The sequence below is a fragment of the Alosa sapidissima genome, chromosome 15 (genome assembly GCF_018492685.1).
Source record: "Alosa sapidissima isolate fAloSap1 chromosome 15, fAloSap1.pri, whole genome shotgun sequence".
In the NCBI taxonomy this organism is placed as follows: domain Eukaryota; kingdom Metazoa; phylum Chordata; class Actinopteri; order Clupeiformes; family Clupeidae; genus Alosa; species Alosa sapidissima.
The window spans coordinates 23,293,735-23,318,584 of NC_055971.1; the positions used below are offsets into that span (position 1 = coordinate 23,293,735).

The 24,850-nt window shown below is 40.0% G+C and overlaps 1 protein-coding gene and 1 long non-coding RNA gene across 2 annotated transcripts; both read right to left on the bottom strand.

Moving 5' to 3' along the window:
• Positions 1 to 1,676: 1,676 nt before the first annotated feature.
• Positions 1,677 to 2,634, bottom strand: LOC121683442 (olfactory receptor 52L1-like). The gene is made up of 2 exons (XM_042063078.1): positions 2,194 to 2,634; positions 1,677 to 2,004 (listed from the first exon to the last, which is right to left on the bottom strand). Exons 1-2 carry the CDS (start codon positions 2,632 to 2,634, stop codon positions 1,678 to 1,680), a joined length of 768 nt encoding a protein of 255 aa, XP_041919012.1. The 3' UTR covers position 1,677.
• Positions 2,635 to 4,839: 2,205 nt separating this feature from the next.
• LOC121683244 lies at positions 4,840 to 24,149 on the bottom strand. Its single transcript, XR_006022711.1, has 3 exons — positions 23,996 to 24,149; positions 12,068 to 12,073; positions 4,840 to 4,850 (listed from the first exon to the last, which is right to left on the bottom strand). It is a non-coding gene; the product is annotated as an uncharacterized LOC121683244 (long non-coding RNA).
• Positions 24,150 to 24,850: the final 701 nt, after the last annotated feature.

Below are 24,850 nucleotides of genomic sequence, written 5' to 3' on the forward strand. Positions count from 1 at the left end.
TGATCAGGTCGCTAGTTAGCCGATGCTATCAACAGTTTTTTGATGGGGTGCCTCAGGCGTCGGCCTAGCCATGCAAATAAATCACTGTTTTACACCATTTACGAGGCTCAAAGTAGCTCCACACTTCATTGGTAGACTTCCGAGGGCCTTGACATTCAAAACGAGACATTAAGAACTTTGAAAAAGCACTGGTAGTTTATTTACAAGACGATTTATACAGACAGTACCTTCAGGAAGTTTACCGTTTGCCGCCATCTTGAATTTAGTCACGATAAGTCGGGCGACGAGCACAAATGAACAGGTATGATAAGGGATCAGATTCCAAAAATAATCCCGTGGAAATGCATGGATTCCAGTTGCTGCTACTGGAAGTAGCATTTTCTAGTGCAAACCGTATGGTAACGTTAGGCTACCAGACAGGGGCAGTCGACCCGGGGTATTTTGTGTATCTTACATTGTTTTTTTCTTTCAACTGGTAATTTTATTGCTGCTATTGGAACAATTGAAAACGGAACACGGAAAACGGAACACGGTCCCAGTGGACGCAACCAATCCAATAGGAGTCACTGGCGCAATGCTACCCAGCAACAGCTCAGTAATGGCGCCCGCTTACTTCCGGTAGTTTCGCCGGATTCGTGTACAGATTGTAAACTATTATAGAACCGCTGGCTGAAAAAAATGTTTTCCAGATTAGGAAATATTTCTGAATTGTGTGTGATCACATAAAGAGGCATAGCCTACGGCGGTAGTAATGTGAGCACTCATTCAATGTAGCTTACGCGTCTGCGCAAGTGAAACTGAACCTTATCATAAAGACACCAGTACTTCTTTCACCACTGGCCTCGTACCTACAGTATGGCAAAATAATAGCCGTGGGGATGTCCTTTACCAACCCCACTCCCACTCATTTAGTGCTTAAATATATTGAAATGTCCTTGTGGTTTGGTGTATGTTGGTCAAAGTAAAACATACTGTATTTAAAGACTCACATCTCTGAACACAAGACTGCAATACATACACATAACATAAACTATGCCATTGCGCAACGTCATGTACATGCTAATCACAGCACCATCACCTAAGTTTTAAGGCATAGAAAAAGATCTCATCCCGGGATATGGTTAACTCATTGCTCCGTAGAGAGGTCTTTTGGCCTCAGTATGAATACAGTAGAACCGCTTGGTATTTATGAACTGAATTTGTCTTGTTAAAGTGTCCTTAATAGTAATAATGATTCATATTTTGCATAGTACTGTTTATTCACAAAATTCAGCCGATATGGACAAATAATAAATTACCTATTCAACAAAGTAATTCAAGACAATTTTATGTCTTCTTATATTGGAAGGTAAATATAGGCCAATACAATAATGTAAGCTCTTATTTAAATATGGCCAACTTTACTTTACTCTGCCTTAATACATTTCATAACTTCTGTTGTAGGCCATATTAATTTCAATTGTTAGATATCAAATCATGATCAAGTAAACTGAGTAAATATAGTAACTAATATTGATGGGTAGATAAATATTAGAGGAAAAGTAAAAGCAATGATAAATAAATAATTGTGAAACAATACATTTTAGTCACAGTGTCCCCTCAACTAATAAAGCCGTTCTTATATTTCATTTCATTTAAGACCAGGATAATCAAACTAGGACATGGTTCAAACAACAATCATGCATTATTTCTAAGATAACACACTTTATGTCTACAACTTTGTCTACATAGTACTTTTCGAATCCGTGGAAGTTGGAGGCCATAAATTAATGGGTTTAATAGTGGGGGAAAAATCAGAAATTGTATAGCCAATGCATTACGTACACCAATTGGAAGATGTAGTGAACCAGCCCAGCTGTAAAATACATCAAACAATGCAGTCACAATATATATGACCATAACCACTATATGCGGAACACAAGTTTTACTGAATTTTTTTCTACCCTCACTGGATGATATACAAACTTTGACAATATGAGCATAAGAAACTAAAGTTAAGACAAACTGTACAAGATATGCTGTAATAACCACCATGCTCCATACCTGGTTGGCTATTGCTTGATAACACCCCAGCATTAGTATTGAAGGATTGTCACAGAATAGTTTATGGATGTAAGATCTACAAATGGGTATTCTAGAAGTAAGGACAAAAATTATTGCTGACGACAAAAGAGGGAAGGACCAGGTTAATACAAGCAACTTTGACACGGCACGTGGAGTCAAAATGCTGTGGTATTGCAGTGGTCTGCAAATTGCCACATAGCGATCATAAGACATTACTGTTAAAACTGACATTTCACACAGCGCAGAGTTATAAATCACATAAGTTTGAAGCAGGCACCAACTGTAGCTTATAATGTGAATATCAGATTGCAAGTCCAGCAAAAATTTGGGATAAAAACCAACAGTCCCGTAAAGTCCATTTGCACACAGATTACAAATGAAAATGTACATGGGCTCATGGAGGCTTTTATCCACTGCCACAATAAAGATCAAAGTTAAGTTGACTATAATAATAAGGATGTAAAGGACAAACGCCAATAAGAAGTACAGAGGCTTGTAAACTCCTGAGTCCTGCAGCCCAGAAAGAATAAAGAATTTAAAAGTAGAAACGTTTTCCATCATCTCAGGCATTGTAATGCTATAATCATTAAGTAGCATTTAAGAACACATCCACATATAATCACATCATACAGGAAGTAACATATCATATTGTAGCATTATATCTTAGAATTTTTTAAAGGGTATTCACATAGTATTGTTTGAAACTGAATCTTCCAGCTGTATGCTCTGTCTACCTTTTGTTGTACTGTGATCACAAGCACTAGATTTATACCCTAACCTCCACCTTAGGGACCTATATCATGTCCACTGATGAACCACAACCCTACTGAAACTCGTTGACACCAGACCCTCCCCAATTCATTAATTGCATTAATTGCAATAAGCCAACATAACTCAGTCATAACAGATACAGTAACTTAGTTACCTTGATTTATACATGTGGGCTATAACATAAGTTCAGTTCAAAAACGATAACCAAAATCAATTTGAGAAAACAAGGCTCCAAGTAATAGCAAAAGGAAGGTAGGGCCTACTGAGAAAGTGTGCATACTGTATGTGGCTCAACTTAGATTTGGCCATGTCTTAAGTTTGCAGGATAAACTGCAAGCTAACTTTTTTACTGTAACTCAAGCTCTTAACTACATTCAAAGTACAGTAGCAAAGGCATACACAATGTCACTGTGCATGTGTGCACGTTTGCATCTTCATTGTTACTATTGTAACTTGATATTGATACTGATACTGCTTACTGGAATTTGGTTATTCCAGTTAACCCATAGCTAAAAGGGAGCTATAAGCTAACTACTGTATGGCTCTGTTGCAGGGGTCTTCAACCTTTTTGGGAATGATGGCTACCTGAGGGACCCAAAATCATATGGAGGGCTACTCATTTGAAACAAACAGATCCTCCTAGATAATAGGCCTATGTGATTTTTACATTTAAATTATAAATATTACGGTATGTAGGCCTAAACGCCTTTATATATAAGCAACTGTATTTTTTCTGATTCTTTAATACTTCAATATCAATATGCAAAACTGCCAACAATTTTGTTCAGTTTATTCATTTCAAATTTTGCATGGGGAATCTAATCTAATTTTAACAAAAAAAGCTATCTTATTGCGCAATTAATAATTTAGCTTACAATTTTTAGGACGAAACAGCAACCTTCTCACAGAATTTCCAACAAAGCCCTGCAAAAAGCCCCAATAAAAGAAAAACTCCTATAAAACAGCTCGGAATACTAATTTAGTCCCAAACGTAAAAGGTGTCATTATTTGCGCTCTTTGCTAAATGGAGTTGGCATATCACAGCAGTTAGCTAACTCACGAGTCACGACTTATCGTTAGTTAGCGTTAACTCATGTTGTGAACGTTTACGAGTCAAATATAACATTAGACTAACGTTAGCCAACTTATATTCAGTACGCTAGTTCGTTTGCAGTGTTTTTTTTTTTCACTACAACTTTTTTGAACAAGAGTTATGTTGGTGCTGTAAAAGAGTAAACAGGCTGGCCTTTCATTTTGTATAACAGTACAAATGTTTTATTTATTTTATTTTGTGTAAAGCAGAAGTTTTTTGCTGTGCAAAACTGTCTAATAAAGTATATTATTATGACCGCCGCGCAGCGAAGCGGCGGTCATATAGGTTTAGTCAGATTTTTTTTTTTTTCGCATGTCCAAATTTCCGTCAAGGTTTCCCGTGTAAGACCCGGGTACACGAAACTTGGTGGGCATGTAACCCCACATGGATAGCATGGAACCATCGAAATGCTGCGCTATGCACATCTAAAATATCAGAAAATGAATAACTGGTGAATGACAAGAAGTTCAGTAAAAAGATTGTTTAATGCTTATTTCTCCTATTACTCCATTTGTGTGGATGGAGGCGGAACACGTCTCCTCGTTGCCTGATCCACCGCCGGTTGAAACACCTAATTGCGTGCTTGGTGACCTCAGCGTCCGTGGCTGACTGTGTCACCATGTTTTTCCTCACAGCACCTGTAATCAAACAGACAGATATGTTTATGTTTATGGTATGTAGCATCCAAAGCCAAGTATGCTTACACAATACAATATATGAGATAGGTATTAAGGAGATTAAATTTAAAAAGAAACATGACTTACAAAGCTCCTCTGTTCGCTGCACGTTGAGGGCTGGTGTGGGGGTGGAGGGAGTTGAGGAGGGACTGCCGTTCCTGGCCCATAGTGAGGTGGGCGGTGTGCGAGAGGGGGAAAAAATGTATTAAATGGTAGTCATCATTGATAATACACATGGGGCCTTTCTACTACTTACTAATATTCTAATATACTCACTAATATTTCAGAGATCAGTCCCTACCTTGAGTAACTCTCCGTATGTTAAATGCGGGTGCAGGTGCAGGGAGTTGAGGTGGTGAAGAGTGTTGCGGTCCTGCCCCATGGTGAGGTGCTAAGGTGCTCTGTTAACCATGGTAGGCTGAGAGTTACAGGGCCAAACAATGGAAAACAAAAACAAATCTCTGGTCATACTGGACATGAATTTGTATGTTTCAACATTTTGGTATGCACTATCTATATCAACTCCATGAATGGATTGACATTGAAATCAATGTGTTTCAATACAATCTGATAATAATGAATGAACTTTTCAGGCAATATTGCATGAATGCAGATGTTTTAACTGACAAAATATTTGGCTGAGATTTTGAAAGTAATGTATGAAGTATGCAGAAAATCTGAGATGGTAATGCAGATGCAATCTGTTGATTTGAAATAGAGTGACTACTGCTGTGTTAATATAGATGGGGCCACTGTATTCAATTTTATTTCAGAGATCAGTCTTTACCTTAACAGTTTTCTCCAGGTTGAGGGGTAGTGAATCGGCTGCCTGGCACTCGGCAAGATGGTGGAGCTGGAGGAATAGATACAAGGAGAGGGGAATGTCTTTAGTACTAAGAATGTTAACCATATCTCTAATATTAATATTATGATTGAGTTATTTCAATGTTAAGAGATTATTACTTACTTTGCCAGTGCAATTGGCTTGGGCTTGAGGCTTCAACTGATATACCAGGCGAGTTGGAAGGTACCTCAGAGATGCAAAGTCACCATTTTCTGGCTCTTCTTCACTCTCATCAGAGTCCCCAAAACGATGGCTGTTAAATAACCATATTGTACATATAGTACAAGCATCTCTGGTCTATTTTGGAATGCTACGGGAATGTGTTCACATTACATTTTAACAACCCAGAAAGTATCTTAATCAAGCGAACCCAACAGAGGCAATCGTAACGTTAGATGGTAGAATCCAGCCGATAAAAGTTGACACTGCAGAACAAACAAAATAGAAGATGGGGACCAAGTTCCATACAGTTAAGTTATGTTAGCATGATAAATCACAAACAGACGCCAATACCCATTAGTTGTCTGAACCGACTTAAACAGTGATTAAAATGCCGAGGCTTTCATTACAAAGATGGCAGAAGGACACTAAAGTTACGTATGAGACCAAACTTGGCAAAATGCAAACGTTAATGCACAGCTAGCTAGAAGCTAGGGCTAAACCATTATCAGTGAGTCAACATACTAAAGTTGTAGCTAGGTAGCTTTCATAGCAGACGAGTGCTTCACTGACTTCATTGACTGAAATACCAGTGCCAATGTATCAGCTTAATCAAGGTTTGCATCGCAAATGTGATCTCATACATATATATGTATAATAGACATTAGCAATAACTTATGCAATTGCGCCTAGCAGCATGCTAGCTAGCAGCTATATGCCGCTAGCATAGTAGCACTATGGACTATGGACAACAGCAACACATTAAAACAGACAAGACCAGACTAACGTTAAATAACAATGTGTGTTTTTAAATCACACTACCATAACATATTCTGCCGAAATTGCTAACCCATTTTAAATCAAATAGGCTACAGACTCATATGAGCATCACAGCTAACAATAGCGTTAACTTAGCCTGTTGCACAAAATTACAAACGTCTCTGGTTGCACTAACGTTAACGTTAGTCCTAATATCAAACAAGGTCATTACAATCAATAAACATGATAAGTATAAAACCACAAAGGCCAGTGTTTAGCTATTGTGAATGTCGCAATATATTAATAAATATCACTTACTCGAGAGGGTTCAGCGCAACCGCGTCCCAGCAAAGAAAATATCCACTAGTATGACTCTTCTCGGCTCTTGGTGTACAGTCATGTTCAACCGTTACAGTAAAGGCGCGTTCGCGCCCGCGGATCCGACATGGGTCCACTCAGGATCCGCTGTTTGACAGTAGAATTTACGGAGCTGCCTGGAGGCGGAGCTGATCCTCTGCGGCACCAAAACGAATGCGACAGTCACGCGGGTTTGGCGACTTCAAGGCGGATCCGCCTAGGAGTCTACTGCTGTGTTGGGTCCCTCATTGCTCTAAGAAAGTGGTAGGTCAAGCTTAAAATTGTCAAAATTATTTAAAAAATGACAAGTTCTAAATATATCCTCTTCAACAGAGTCGAAATCAGCTGGTGCTGCAGATATAGTAATAAATAAATACATAACACATATATTTCTGTTTTCCAGCAACATATTAGGAAGCATAGGCCATTTTACAGCATTGTACAATATATTCAATGAAATATCAACATGCTGCATTAAATGGATCCATAATCCAGTCATACTGAGCACTGCTGGTTGGGAAATATTTTTGAAATAAACTTTGCAGGGATGTGATGTAGGCCTACTGTTTAATACATGGGATCACAAGAGTGGCTCCCAATCAGACAATTCAGCGATTTCGCTCAGAAATCTCAAAGGCATAATACTGTCACGATCGAGGCGCCTGTCCCATACTCAAGTTTTTTTGGTGAATGCAGTAATCGGTAACACTCCATAATAAGGTGCCATAATAAATAGGAAAATAGTAATTACCTAACCCTTTGTTAATATTTGTTAATTGTTACTAACATATCTATTTGGCACAAGTTAATAGTTTTTTCATCATCAATTAAATATTTGTTGTTTGCATAAAATCTGTATGTTAATGTTTTAGCAAATCTATTAACTAATATTTTATTAATATGTGTTAATAGTTAACTAAATGTACTTTTGGCACTAATTAACAGTTATTTCTTACATCATTTAAATGTTTATTTACAAACTATATGTTAATAGAAAAGTTAATGACTTATTATTTTTTAACTAATTGATATTAAACTGTGCTTCTGCCTATCCCAATATGAACCACTCCCCATAGGACCCTTACAATAGATAGACAGATAGATACTTTATTGATCCCGAAGGGGAAATTCAAGAAAGAAAAAACACGGAGCTACCTTGACATGCCGCCACTCTTGTCGGCGCCAGAAACGCTTGCAATAAAGTTGGTTAAGCTTAATTAATATATTAGTAGTATATAGCTATAAGCGTGGGGCCCCTTATGATAAAGTTGGTTGAGCTTAATTAATATATTAGTAATATATAACTATCAGTATGGGGGACCCGTATAATAAAGTTGGTTAAGCTTAATTAATATATTAGTAATATATAACTATCAGTATGGGGGACCCTTATAATAAAGTTGGTTAAGCTTTATTAATATATTAGTAATATATAACTATTAGTCAGACAGTGAAGGGACTGAGACCAAAACTGGCTTATCACTTTTATTCCTTTAGGAAAAGTTCAAACAAAACATGCCTTCAGACATTGGCATACATAAAACAGCATCTGCACAAGCAAAATAAAAAGAAGTAGTTGAATGGGCTATATTACATGCATGATTCCTATACCATCACTGTCAGCCCTACTAGCAAGGGAGACGTGCGACATGGAATGTTCAGGTGCACAGAACGAGTTTATTAATATTGGTGGTCGTGGTCATAATGAAAACATTAATAAACGTTCTCTAAGTTGCTAGAATTGCTACCAAATCCTAACAATACATGTAAAGTAATATAATACAGGTGGTATATCGAAGTTTTTAACGTAAACAACATTTTACAGTTACAAAATTAAAACAAAGTGGAGAGTGCTTCATACAGTCAACCTACCCAATGCAAAGCATAGCGCTTCTGATCAGCTATGGCAACAATGCAAGGACAAAACGCAGCAGAGCTGCAGTATACCCCGTTTCTCCAAAGGGGGCTCCAAAACACCAATCTCAAAAAAGCTGCTTAATTACGGCGAAAATCACATACAAACACTAAACTATATTTCTAACTCTGTTACACCCCTCCCCTGAATTTCACCAAATTCAAGCAGCAACCAAATAGTACTTCCAAAGGCAAAGAGTACACTACTTTCAAACACTACACAGGGTCACCAATTACAGGACAGCCAACCACAAAGGTATCCAATAAGGATGAAGTGGAAGAAGAGGTGTGCAAACTCTCACACAACCAACCACTGGCAGTAGGGTGCCTTATACACCCCATAAGACCATAAACCATAAATTCCATAAATTCTCCACAAAGCTAATCAGAAAAGCTAGATAAATAATAATGTCATTAACTTTTATATTAGTATAGTTTGTAAATAAACAGTTAACATTTAAATGATGTAAGAGATAACTGTTAATTAGTGCCAAAAAGACATTTAGTTAACTATTAACAAATATTAATACAATATTAGTTAATAGATTTGTTAAAATATTAACATACAGATTTTATGTAATAATAAAATAAAATAATAACTAATATTGAATTAATGATGAAAAAACTATTAACTTGTGCCAAATAGATATTTTAGTAACAATTAACAAATATTAACAAAGGGTTAGGTAATTACTAGTTTGCTATTTATTATGGCACCTTATTATGGTGTGTTACCCAGTAATCTTATTTGCTAGGTGAGGTAGGTGCTTGTCTTTGCCTTGTAACTGGACATTTAACTCAAATGTATCGCTAAGATATATCAAATATATCGCTAAGATAGGCCAGCTTCGTCAAGAAAAGTTCATTAGTGAACGTGCTTGCAGATTCAAACATGCGCTCTTCCTCCAAGAAGAGGCGACTCGGAGCTCAAACACGGGCGACAGCACTTTACCTCGGGAAAGCCACCTTGCCTCGCTGTGAAACAGTACAGCCTTTTGGTCAGCTACCATCTCTTCGCAAAGTGTGGAATAGACCACTCTCACAACAACGTTCAAAATCTCATGTAAGCTGCCTTGACATGAGCGATTCCTTGTGAATAACACAGTGCGTCCATTGTGCATCGGGTGCTACCTGGGCCCAGGCTACAGATAAAAAAATAAATAAAAAACTCCTGTTTTTCACGTCAGTTTGCGCCCCACCTGGCATGTCTCCGCGACCCAGTAGTGGGTCGCAACCCACAGTTTGAGAAACACTGATGTAATACATTTTAATTGTTATTACAAAATGCGGGTGTTTCAAATGGATGAAAATGTAATATGGTGCATTATGTAATAATCACAACAGCCACAACTGCAACATTGTTACTAACGCTGACCTGGCTTTCCTTATGGAGTCCAAATAATTTGTTGCAAATTCATCAGTGTTCTATTCTTTCCCCCTCTGTCGAACTGATATTACTAGAGCCCGTCTACAGTTTAATATCCTACAATTGCAGCGTTTATAGTTACTTAATATGGATATAAGGAGCTATTTTTTTTTTGGGGGGGGGGGGGGGCAGCCAGTGCAAGAAGAGGTGGAGGGTGAGACATCATTTCCCCCAACCCCTGATAATACTTCCACCAGCTCAGGTTCATGAAAAAAGCAGCCAGTTCTAGCTTTGAATTAATGGTATGTGGGTGGTTGACATATAAGCCCAAAATAAGCCCATTTTTAAAAAACTTGACATATTACCCCTGAAATTGTTTTATTTGTGTTGCTGTGACTCTGGAATTTTCAAATATATATGTGGTCTTTTAGAATTTTTAACGAAATCTCTATATATTCAACAATTTGCTGTATCAGACAAAGCCTACAGAGCTGGGGATGAAGCTGGCATGAGAACAGCGAGAGCCAACCTGTCCCGTGGCATCAAGGAAGCAAAAAAGGAATACACTCACAAGATAACCACCCACTTCAAGGACAGCAGGAACGCACAAAGCCTATGGCAGGGCATTCAGGCCCTCACAGACTACAAGCCCGCGCCACAGAGCTGTGAGAGCAACATCCCTCTGCTCAACAACCTGAACCGCTTCTTTGCTCGCTTTGAAGCACAAAACAGCACCTGCCCACAGAAGACCCATCCCCCTCTACATGAGCAGCCCCTGTGCCTCTCTGCCGACAGCGTGAAGAGGACACTTGCTGCTATCAACACCCGTAAGGCAACAGGTCCAGACAACATCCCAGGTCGTGCGCTGAAGGACTGCGCAGGGGAGCTTAAGGATGTCTTCACAGACATCTTTAACACTTCCCTGAAGCAAGCCATCGTCCCATCATGTTTCAAAGCTGCCACCATCATACCTGTGCCGAAGAAAACTGCTCCATCCTGCTTCAATGACTACCGCCCTGTGGCACTGACACCCATCATCATGAAGTGCTTTGAGCGGCTTGTCATGTCACATATCAAATCCATTCTCCCCCCCACCCTGGACCCCTTCCAGTTTGCATACCGAGCCAAACGGTCTACAGAGGATGCAATCTGCTCTGCCCTCCACCCAGCCCTCACCCACCTGGAAAAAAGAGACTCATATGTGAGATTGCTGTTTATAGACTTCAGTTCTGCATTCAACACCATAATACCACAACAACTCATCTGCAAACTTGACAAACTGGGACTCAGTACCTACCTCTGCAACTGGCTACTGGACTTCCTCTGTCAGAGGCCTCAAGTAGTACGTGTTGGCAACAATACCTCAAGCAGCATCACACTGAGCACAGGGGCCCCCCAAGGCTGCGTGCTCAGTCCGCTGCTCTTCACCCTGCTGACGCATGACTGCACTGCAACCTACAGCAACAATCACATAGTGAAATTTGCTGACGACACAACTCTGGTGGGTCTCATCACCAAGGGCGACGAGACTCAATACAGGTTGGAGGTCGACCATCTGACCACGTGGTGCAGGGACAACAACATCCTGCTGAACGTCAGCAAGACCAAAGAGATTGTTGTTGACTTCCGGAGAGGTCACACCCAACACCTGCCACTGACCATCGACGGTGCTGTGGTGGAGAGAGCGAGCAGCACCAAATTCCTGGGGGTGCACATCAGTGAAGACCTCTCCTGGACCACCAACACTGCATCACTGGCGAAGAGAGCTCAGCGCCGCCTGTACTTCCTGCAGAAACTCAGGCGAGCAAGTGCTCCACCAGCCATCATGACCACATTCTACCGAGGCACCATTGAGAGCATCCTCTCCAGCTGTATCACTGTGTGGGGCGGAAGCTGCACTGAATACAACAGGAAAGCCCTGCAGCGCATAGTGAACACAGCTGGAAGGATTATTGGTGCTTCACTCCCCTCCCTGAAGGACATTTACACCACCCACCTCACCCGCAAGGCGACCAAAATTGTGAGTGATGCAAGTCACCCCGCTCACAATCTGTTTGATCTACTGCCCTCTGGGAAGAGGTACAGAAGCTCCCGCTCCCGCACTACCAGACTCACCAACAGCTTCATACACCAAGCTGTAAGGATGCTGAACTCTCTCCCTCCTCTCCCCCCTCAGCTACATAACATCCTGGACATTGGACCCACAATGGCCGCCTGCACTACTCCACTTGCACACTTGTACACTTTACAACTTGTTGTTGTTGTCCTGAAAACACAACACTTCTGCTGCTCTTACATAACTTGCACCACTATGCCACTTTCTTTCTTACTTAGGTCAAACAGAACTACCCCAGCCTTTTATTGGCCTGACTTTGCACTAGTATTTTATTGACTGTCTATGCACAATTTCAACCAAATTTTGCTGCTCTTATTTTTTCATTATATGTGCCCTCTTATTTACTTATTTACTTACTTTTTTGTTTACTTGAATGTTATGTTTGTCTGTGGACTTAAATTGGTAAAATATGTCTTGTCTTCACCGTGGGATAGTGAGAAACGTAATTTCGATCTCTTTGTATGTCTGGAACATGTGAAGAAATTGACAATAAAGCTGACTTTGACTTTGACAGTACCCAAAATTGTCATACGGTGTGACGTGAAAGCTATTTTATATAAATTGAAAATGAGTATTTTCTTTCTTATTTTACTCACTTCACCATATATTTTTATTATGACTGCTTTGATATTTAACATTTCCTTGTTAAAATATGGTATATTTTACATTATTCTTCTAAATCATCACGCAGAATACAGCATATCTCCTTAATCTTTCAAAGTATTTTAGATTAATTCTGATAAACCTTGTAATAATCTTATCAAAATGCTTGAGACTTTTGCTAACACTATTTCCTTTGTGCTCTATTGACATTTTCATGATTTATCAGTAACAAAGCCATTTTTTCTCACAAATGTGAATGTCACACCAAATGACATGGTGTCACACCATATGATGAACTGCACCACAACATAATTTGTCAAGGCAAAAAAGTGTTTTATACATGTAACATTCAAGTTAAAAACAGTTAAAGAAATCACACAAACTAATTGGGTTATAACAAGGTACCTTTTCAGCAAACAGTAAAAATCATTCACATATTATTAAGCAATAAGCCCCGAGAAGCCGTAGGTTACGCTGATTCTACAACAGCTAAGGGGTGTTGTTAGGCACGATGCGCTAGCGGAGTAAAACATGGCTACGTAAAATATAAAAAGGGAACATTTTCTATATTTTGATAGAAAAGGGAAACATTAATTGTATAGATAATATATTTTTCCATTTATGTTTTTAAATATATATAAAATAAAGTGTATGTCATATTCGGTGTGACTTCGAAAAACTGTCACACCATATGACACAGCATCACACCATATGACATTTTCATCAGTAAAGCTAATCTGTTAGCCAACTAAAAATCGATAGCCTTTACTCAACATATAATCTGCCACATGGCAGTAATGCTTTTTAAGAATTAATTAGTTAAATTTGTGAAAAATGTTACATTTTTATGTAAATAATGTCACACCATAAGACACAAAACATTGACCACTATTGATGATGTCAGATACAGAGCTTTTTAACTAAAAATAAGAAAAGCAGCAGTCTAAAGCTAGCACACACACACCCATTCTCATCAACAGGACTGAGGTGGAGCATGTCACCAGCTTCAAGTTTCTGGGTGTCCACATCTCTGAGGACCTCTCTTGGACCCTCAACACCTCTACCCTGATCAAAAAGGCTCACCAGCGTCTCTTCTTTCTGAGGTCCATCTGTCTCCTCAGATCCTTGTGAACGTCTACCGCTGCAACATCGAGAGCATCCTCACCAACTGTGTCACAGTTTGGTATGGCAACTGCTCTGCCCACGACCGGAAAGCACTGCAGAGGGTGGTGAAAACTGCCCAACACATCACCAGTTCCTCACTCCCCTCCATCGAGGCCATCCAGGGCAAGCGATGTTTGCGTAAGGCACGCATCATCAAAGACTGTTCTCACCCCAACCACAGACTATTCACCCCACTCTCCTCCAGGAGGCGTTACAGGTCTCTCCGCATCCAAACCAGCAGGTTTAGAGGAAGCTTCTTTCCTGCGGCTGTCACCCTACTGAACTCTAGCTCTGCATCCCGGTGACATCCAACGAACTAAGCCCCCATCACCCCCTGCCCCGCCCCCGCCTGATGCCTCCTTGTCTGTGCCTGTTGAGGTGTCCACGACCATGGCAACCTTGACAGGGACAACAAGGAGGCGGACATCCCCTAGCCCCCCCTCACAACTGCACTACCCTATCCCACCCATCTATTTATTTACAAATGTACAGACTGTAGTTACACTTATACTGTACATAGCCATATTCTACTGCTTTTCATCCTGCACATACACTTATTATTAATACTATTGTAATGTTACTGTTTCTGCACTACAATGGTACTGTTACCACACTGCACATAGTTGTACATACTGTACATATCTGTCTATATGGTTCATACTAAATATCCATATTTATTCAGTTCTTCTGTAATATATTCTGTTAATACACTGCATATATCTATATTGTTCTTACTACTACTATAATGGTACCGCCACTACATTGCACATACCTGTACATGTTGTTCATACATTGTTCATATTACAGTACATAGCCATATTTATTCTGCTCTTATAAGGTAACTGCTAATACACTGCACATATTTATATTTGATTTATGCTACTCTAAACCACCTTCTGCAAAACAACTGTATACTACTGTCTACACTGCACTATATTTCTTGTCCTGTCTATGCACCACCTGCCTATACTGTGTATATCACATTGCACTTTTCTGCTTTTTTGCACTTCTGGTTAGACGCAAACTGCATTTTGTTGTCTCTGTACTTGTTCTCTGCACAATGACAATAAAGTTAAATCTAATCTAATTTAATCTAAAAAATGATCTGCCTCTGCTTTGCCTCTTTACGGATCATGCTATGAATAGCAGCAGCAATGTCTGCATAAGTTGAGACATCAATTGAGTTCCATCAATGATTGTTGCTGTATTATATTCATCTGGAAGATTATCTGATAGTGATGCAAGTTTCTGCAAATGCTTTGCAAGTGCTGCTTTAGACCTTGGGGTCCCCTCAGGTGTTGCCAATGACCATGGTTAAGGTCCAAGAGGGTGACAAAAGACTTCTCATGTCCAGTCTTTAACATGATGGTCTTGCCATGTGCCTGTATTTTCTTTTTTGACTCATGCTCGTAGATGTCTTTAATTTTTGCTTTGTCAATGTATCATGGAATTTGTGCTTAGGTGTATCTGACTCCAGCCTCTATGTCATGATCTTTGCCTGTAGTATGAGCCTGAATCAGATCATCCCTAACCTCTTGTGTTGCTTTGCCTGCTGTAGATATGCAAATTAACTCATGTTCCTCTGAAAATGGATTGATCCAATTTCAGTTTCTGTCTCATCAGATCTAACTGTGTAGAATTTTTAAAACTGTTGTAAATGCATGTACTTGTAGATCAAGTCTTGGAAAATAGTTATTATTTCTTTTCAATGGAAATGATTTTAACATCAGATGAAAGCCAATTTTATGTATGAGGATAATAATAATAATAATAATTATGACCCCGGAAATTTGGGCATGCGAAAAAGAAAAAAAAAAAAAAAAAGAAAAAAAAAAAAAAAAAAAAAATCTGACTAAACCTATATGACCGCCGCTTCGCTGCGCGGCGGTCATATAGGTTTAGTCAGATTTTTTTTTTTTTTTTTCTTTTTCGCATGCCCAAATTTCCGTCAATGAGTCCCGGGACACTGAAAGACCGGGGTACACGAAACTTGGTGGGCATGTAACCCCACATGGATAGCATGGAACCATCGTTTTTCGTTTTGATCTGTAGCCCCCCCGCTGGACTGGACCCCCCGAAAGGAGGGTAGGGCAGACACAGTTTTCTGTGAATATCTCGAAAACCGTAGGGTTTAGGAGGACCATTTTTTTTTTGTATGTTGATCTCAAGGGGCCATGTCAACCCATTCCATAACCACTCATTTCATGTATAGCGCCACCTAGTTAAACACAAAAAAGTAAAAATGAGGTGTTGTAATTGAAGGTATCTGTGACCTAACATAGTCAAAACTGCACGAAATTGGAAGTGTAGGATCATTATGACACCCTCTGTATGCACGCCAAGTTTCGTGGAATTCCGTTCATGGGGGGCCACACAATAAATTAATTTATGTTACTATACACCAACTGGCCTGTAGGTGGCCGGAGACAGTTTTCTGTGAATATCTCGAGAACCGTAGGGCCTAGGAGGTCCACCTTTTTTATGTATGTTGGTCTTAAGGGGGCATGTCAACCTATCCCATTACCACTTATTTCATGTATAGCGCCACCTAGTTAAAAATTAAAAAGCAAAAAATTAGGTGTTTTCATCTCAATATCTCTGGCTGACAAGGTCAAAACTGCACGAAATTAAAAGTGTAGGATCATTATGACACCCTCTGAATGCATGCCAAGTTTTGTGTACTTTCGTTCATGGGGGGCCTTACAATAAAATAATTTATGTGTACATTTAGTGACGTACACCAACAAGGATTCCCGGGACACTGAAAGACCGGGGTACACAAAACTTGGTGGGCATGTACCCCCACATGGATAGCATGGAACCGTCATTTTTCGTTTTCATCTGCAGCCCCCCCGCTGGACTGGACCCCCCGAAAGGAGGGTAGGGCAGACACAGTTCTCTGTGAATCTTTTATGGTATGTTGGTCTCAAGGGTCCACATCAACCTGGCTCATAATCACTCATTTGTGATTTGCCCCCCCCCCCCCCCCCCCCCCCGGTAAAAAATGAAAATCAGTAGGATTAAAAGAAAGCCAAAATAAATATTCATCATCATCATCATGGCTGCATTTTCAGTATTGGCGAGAAGTAGTCGTTTGTCCACTAGATGGCGCATCGTTGCAGTGAGACGTAATTTTGTTGGAAGTTAAAAGTGGGTTGGAAAAAACAATGGACTCTTCATACAAGGACTGTAATTTACCGCAGCGAACATCTAATAAGGATAGGACGATGTTCACATGAAGTGTAATTCCCATTTCTTCTTGAAGCCGAAATAAATCTGAGGATGTTTATCGGACATGCTTGGTTTTTACTGCAGGTACGTTAATCTTGTAATATCAATAAGGACCTAGGTAATGTTACCGTTAGCGTTGGTTGAGTGATGGAGGCATTTGATTTATTGCATTTGTAGAAAACTATACATGCGGTTATACCAAGCAAATGTATAGCAGCACTGTTTGTATCTTTCGACTGTCATTTATTGCACGTGCTACAAAATCATTCTGTGCAATGGAAGATTTACCAACGTTACACCGGTCTGATACAGTTTTGCCTATACATGCTGAGACTGAGACGCCTGTTTATTTTGTTTTAAGTGCGTGCAGGGTGTGAGAGGGGAATCGATGTGCTTTGATTACAGCTTGGTAGTTGTAGTCTGTGAAATTAAAAAGCACGTGTGTGTGAAGTATCCAAACAATGACACCTTCATTTCATTATGGCTGCTTTAGCAAAACACCTTAAGCTACTGTGTAGTGGGTCCCATTTAGAAGTGGCTACTTCATTCGCGCTTTCCTTGACTCATGGAGCTGCGTGAATGTTATTACAACTTTTCGCCACGATATGACAGTTTAAGTCCGCTTGATACTGTAAGGCGTAAGCCATTGGTTTCCAAAGGAGATTTTATTTGTGTCGCCAGCATAGCCTATTGACAATTTATGTTGTAAATAGGCCTACCTTATAATCCTACCTGTAGCTTAGGGAAGCTTTCTATTAGGATCTAGTTTGTTAGTTACCGTTTTGTCATAACTCCCTGATGCATTTTTGCATTTAGAATAGCCAGAGCGTGTATATCTCAATCGGAAAATTAAACAATATCGGGTGCCTATGGACTAGGCTGGGTGAACCCAGCCTGATCTGCCCGCTATTTATTTTTTGATTTCTTAAAAGATTGAGCTTGGTCTGATGAAAGCCAGACTAGCCATGGACCTCAGTTAAACAATGCAAGGGAACATGAATCAGCCTATATTTGCACTAACAATAACGGACAAAAGCTCTTCAACTTTGGCCCGTTAAAATGTGTATGAACAGTCTAGCGACGCATTTCATCAAGGCCCATTTGGACATGTCAGTTATTTGCACCACTGGTTAGATGTAAAACAGCATTTCGTTTCAGACTAGGCTACTGTTACTTAATTTGTGCATTAACAATAACGTTTCAGACTACTGTTACTTAATTTGTGCATTGACAATAAAGTATTACATGAACTAAAGATGACTAAAATCTTATGTAGAAGAAGAAACATTCACAAAAAATCCATCCATCCAAAAATGACCTTTGTTTTTGATAGCTGTTGAAAACGGCATGGAACTGACAGAGATGTTTTTGTTTAAAAATACATAAAAAATAAATAAATAAATAAATAAATAAATAACATTATGCTGATACCTTTTGCTTTTCCCAAATACAATGTAGCCTACAGGTGTAAGTGACCTTTCATCAATCCAGTTGCAATGGATGAACTGTGATGAACTGCCCTACTTGAGATTGTTTAGAGATTTTAAAGGTTTTATAACAATTCTACATCTTCTTTGGCTATTCTACAATCTATTCACCTTTTCAGCACCAGTAGGGTACTTTCTGTGCAGCCGCACACACACACTCAGGCATGCCAAACAAGCATACACAAAAGTTTCAAGAGTGGGGGATGGAGTAAAATATGGAGACAAATTGAAGTGTGATTTATTTTCGCGGAACGGATGTACAGGACTGAGCGGCGGTCATATTTTGTACCGCTATGCGGTACATCTAGTTGTACATAATGATAATGTGTAAAGTATGAATATTTTCACCAACCAGTTCATCTACATCTCATTCCCACATTCTTACTAGTCAAAAGTACAACTGAAATGTATAATGTAGATCATTTTAGCACATGATTAGTTCATAGATTTCACATGTAAAATTCATTTTATACTACCCCACCGCCATCTTGCCTGTTCATAATTCTGAGAAATTCTTGATTGTTTGTGTTATGTTTATGTTATGTGTGTGGATGTGTGTGTGTGTGTGTGTGTGCGTGCTTGTGTGTGTGCCTGCGTATGTGCCTGTGCATGCAAGCGTACATATGTCTACTGTGTGAGTATGTGTCATACATATGATTACTGTGTGTGTGTGTGTATCTGTTTGTGCACATGTGTGCACATGAAATGGGTTAACATGACCCCTGGAGGCAAACATACGGAAAAAAATGGTCATTCTAGGCCCTACAGTTCTCAAGATATTCACAGAGAACTGTGTCTGTCCTACCCTCCTTTCGGGGGGTCCAGTCCAGCGGGGGGGCTACAGATCAAAACGAAAAATGACGGTTCCATGCTATCCATGTGGGGGTACATGCCCACCAAGTTTTGTGTACCCCGGTCTTTCAGTGTCCCGGGAATCCTTGATACCGCAATAATGATTGGTTAACAACATCAAAAACTGTTTCATTGTATCGTGCTTAGCAGCCAAAGGCTGTATGAGGGTAGGCTTTTGATCATGTGATTTGCAAACATATTCAAACTGTAATAAATGCATTAGGAAATGCTACATATGACAGCACTGGCTGCTCTTTATACAAGCATCAGTATAGTTTATATTATATATATATAATATATATTATATATATATATATTATAATATATATCACTATATATTATATATATATAGTGATATTGTGATGAAAACACCTAATTTTTTGCTTTTTAATTTTTAACTAGGTGGCGCTATACATGAAATAAGTGGTAATGGGATGGGTTGACATGCCCCCTTAAGACCAACATACATAAAAAAGGTGGACCTCCTAGGCCCTACAGTTCTCGAGATATTCACAGAAAACTGTCTCCGGCCACCTACAGGCCAGTTGGTGTATAGTAACATAAATTAATTTATTGTGTGGCCCCCCATGAACGGAATTCCACAAAACTTGGCGTGCATACAGAGGGTGTCATAATGATCCTACACTTCCAATTTCGTGCAGTTTTGACTATGTTAGGTCACAGATACCTTCAATTACAACACCTCATTTTTACTTTTTTGTGTTTAACTAGGTGGCGCTATACATGAAATGAGTGGTTATGGAATGGGTTGACATGGCCCCTTGAGATCAACATACAAAAAAAAAAAAGGTCCTCCTAAACCCTACGGTTTTCGAGATATTCACAGAAAACTGTGTCTGCCCTACCCTCCTTTCGGGGGGTCCAGTCCAGCGGGGGGGCTACAGATCAAAACGAAAAACGATGGTTCCATGCTATCCATGTGGGGTTATATGCCCACCAAGTTTCGTGTACCCCGGTCTTTCAGTGTCCCGGGAATCATTGACGGAAATTTGGGCATGCGAAAAAGAAAAAGAAAAAATCTGACTAAACCTATATTACTGTATGTATTTCATGTGCCCTGGACATGTGGTGATGTGAACAATTTTCATATGGTATTCCTTGAATGTAAAGGTAATATGTGATTGGTAATCATAATGTTTTGATCTCTGTGGGTAGTTTCAATAAAATACTAATTTACTGAATTTTGGGGTGTTTCCAAATAGTACATTTACAAATAGTAAATAGCATAGCAATGCAGACTTATGTAATCATTTGTATTTCAAGTCTCTGCTGGGAGGTAGGAGGGTATAAATACATTGATTAATGAGGTATTGGGCATTTCAATTAGTGCTGCAACCTGTGTCTGAAAACGTAGATTTGCTCATTATCACACATAAATCTTGAATTTTATCAACCAAAATGAAGGGCAAAATCACATAATGATTCAAAATATGTATGCCAACATCAAACACCACATATGCATCAGTAATAATAAGGTTTGGATTATTTTCTGGGCTCTTATGAGTGGTTTAACAAAAAAAAGCCAATAGGCGGAATTTCCTTTTTTCAAATCAGAGGTCAACTTTGAAGGCCTGTACAGCCACAAAGCTACAAGATCCAACTTGCTATCATACCATTTTATACTCCAGAGATATGTCGCTTTCAGAACAATATAGTGAGAATTTGCCCCCCCCCAAGTGGTAGTGACACACCCCTTTTTGGGCCTGTGGCTCATGGACTAAGTATGCAAACAAAAAAAACCCTCTAATTTATCTTGAAAATGCAAGTAGAATATCATTGAGTGTAAATTAAAGCTTTCTATTTTTTATTTCCTTGATAGTAATAAGAACATTAGGAGGCTAGTTGTTTCTAAGTACAGCACCTGTATTGTCCCTCAAGGATTAGCTCCTGGCATTAATGTTTGTTATTGCAGGAGCCTTATGTGCTCTCTAGGGAATGCCTCCAAATTGCCCATCAAGGAATTACGCCACATGCAGTGGACTAATGACCTACCCCATAGGCATCACTGTCTGGATAAACAGATTGGTGTTTACTCAGATGGATATGTCTATCATTGTGTACTTGGCTGAAGTCCAGTATACCGCAATAATGATTGATTAACAACATCAAAAACTGTTTCATTGTATCATGCTTAGCAGCCAAAGGCTGTATGAGGGTAGGCTTTTGATCATGTGATTTGCAAACATATTCAAACTGTAATAAATGCATTAGGAAATGCTACATATGACAGCACTGGCTGCTCTTTATACAAGCATCAGTATAGTTTTCAAAACTAGTTAAAACAGTACACAAAATCCTTCAGACACCAATAACCAGAGGTGGTGATCCACCTGAAAAGACTATTGCTGCATTCCTGGATGTCGGAGGTTGTACTTTTAAGTCGGGATAGATCGACTTGCCCCAAGCTTAGAATTCGGAACACCGACTTAGAGTGCAATTCTGTTGTAACCTTGGTTGATTTAACAGTCCCTCCAGGATTTTGCAATGTTTCAGTCGCAACAAAGGACTTTTCTGGTCTGTCAATGATAATAATCTAAAAAAATTGGTTCTACCCTGCCTTTTCCGGTCTCGAGGCCTTACATTCTCATGTTTGATAAAAGCTTTTTAAACCAAAACAGAAAAAAACAAAAAATGGTGGTTTTTTTGTTCTTTCTGTTTTAAAACCGAAATGGGAAAAAAACCCCATAAAAACCCAAACTTTCGGTGTCTGTTTCTGAAATCCAAAACGGGATAGTTTTAATGAAACAATGTCGCCTAGGAGATGACCGAAATATTCTGGAGTGCGAGGTCAAGTCATCCATTCATTCATTCACATCAATCAGTCAGTCGTCTGTCCCTCAGTCATCAGACAAATTAAACATTGTGAAATGGACAGCTACCTGCTTTTTTAAGGCACATGGCGGCTGCATTTCAGGCCAGATGACCTGTCAGTGGGGAAAATCACCCTAATTTTCAAGGTAAGACTTAAATTGTTACTGTTGTTAAAGGAGAATTGACCTGTCGCTAAGCCACGCCCCCCATTGTTACCGTGTGAACTCGGACAAACAAACAAGACTTGATTAGAAATACATTGTGGGCAATGGCAGATGACGGTATATGAAAGCAGGCTTTGAGGACGTTTTGGTCGAAAAAGGATTTACATTCCTCCAGAAGCTATCAAAAGGGACTTAATTATGCTATGTAGGGGTGTATTCAAAACTTTAGAATACATACAAGGTGACAAGCAGTTGTGGCGGGTAGGCGTGAAAATCACTGTGCAAAAACCACTGACGTTAATGCTAGCTAGCTAGCTAGTGGAAGATTGATACTCGAGATATGTTAGGTTACGTTAATATTTGATGTAGTAAGAATATAGTAGTTGGTTAATGAGCTTTTTCATCTTGGGATTTAACAGGGAACCTGTGCCCACGTTGTTGGCTTTGTAGCCTACATTACGTCGAGCTGTTGCAAACGCGAGAGACATCCTGTAGGCTACTGTTGATGAAAATATACCCCGTTTTCTAGCCTCTCGGGGTACCGGCTATCAGTATTACACGTCCCCCTGCAAAATGTTTGACCATGGTTATCCGTCTGGGTTTTTTGAGTTAATAAACTCCATTAATAACCATTAATTTATCATTTTATGCCTCCTCCCTGTTGTTTCCTATGGAGTTGTCCGAGCTGATGTCCGAGTCCCGTTGAGGCTGGACTGTCATTGGCTCATCAGCGTTCTAAGGGTGGCGCTTAGCGACAGGTCAATTCCGGTGTGATATTGACCTAAAGTGAAGCCTGGTCGTTACCATTCTACGTACTTCCGCCCTAAATTTGATTTAGGTCTCGCACGTAGTCTGGCCCAACCCATATTATACGGCTCGCGTGTAGCCGAGCCATTCAGCGAACAGTTGAGTGATGATGCGGAACTTGCCTGCTGAGTTGCTTGTAGTCCAGCGAAGCTTGTAGTTCAACAACATAGCAACAATGGCGACGGAGGAAGAGACGCTAGAAGCTATCCGCGAAGTTGTCTTAACTCTCGAGGGCATCACGCAATTAAAGCAGGAACAAGAGGCTTGTCTTGTCAATTTTATAAATGTCAAGGACGTCGTATAACTCTCCTTCCAACTGGCTTTGGGAAAAGTTTGATTTAAAAGATGGTGATAACTAAACTTAAACACACAAGTGTACTACATGCATCAGTACTTATCATGTTTTCAAATAAACGTTTGCTGCTCGTTATTCTCCCCCCTACTCTCAAATTACCTTTACAAAAATCAATGCGGCAATGTTAGGCCTACTTAAGGAATGGAATGTTAGCTACTAGCTAGCCTGCCGAGCGGGGCTCAAGGTGAGGCGGTGTGTCTTGACGTGAGCTAGCCGGTTACCGAGCGGGGCTCAAGGCAAGGCTGTTGTGATTGTGCTTGACTGGGACTAGCGGTTACCGAGCTGGGCTCAAGGTAAACCGCTCCGTGTTTGACAGACTGAGGCTAGCCTGTGGCCGAGCTGGGCTCAAGGCGAGGCTGCGTTGTTTTATGCCGAACAACTGTTAGTTTAACCGAGCAAGCTCCAGGTTAAATAACACGTAGGTCGTCAGTACAATCCAATTTATCCGAGAGTGTAGTCTGAACAGCCCGTGGAGGACGAAGTAAGCTCCGTAGCTCCGACGAAGTCACCTGGCTGCGTAGAACAACAATCGTCTGATAAGCGGCGAGAAGAGATAGGAGGAAAACTGGCGTGTGATAAGAGCTGATATAATCTCGGTGACGTGATGCTTTTGGTATACAACTGTCTGTGGCTGGCACAACAGAGATATATCCACTACGAAGAGACTGCCCTGGCGGTCAGGGAGCCTACAAACTAGCCAGCCGTCTGTTTACTACTGAGAGCAGAAGTGGGAAGCGTAAGAGCCTAAACTGGAAGCGTAAGAGCCTGAACTCCGGCGCACAGCATACGTCATTACCAAACGTTGCTGATTGGTTAAAGGAACTCCAATGATTTTAAACTTCAAAATAAGCATCCGCCCATTACGGAGACAGATTCTTATTACATTGTTCCAGACTGTATGACGAAGAGAAACGTAGTCACAGGTGGTTAGGACCAGGCTACCTAAAGTGTGTTGAAACATGATACAGAGTCTGAACGTATGTCTCATAGTTCATCTCGGCTGGTCCCATCTGGCGCTAGTTAGCCAATGCTACCAACAGTTTTTTGACGGGGGTGCCTCGGGCATCGGCCTACTATTTACAAGGCTCAAAGTAGCTCCATACTTCAGTGGTAGACTTCCGAGGGCCTTGACATTTAAAATGAGACATTGAGAACTTTGAGCACTGGTAGTTTATTTACAAGTACCTTGAGGAAGTTTACCGTTCGCCGCCATCTTGAATTTAGTCACGATAAGT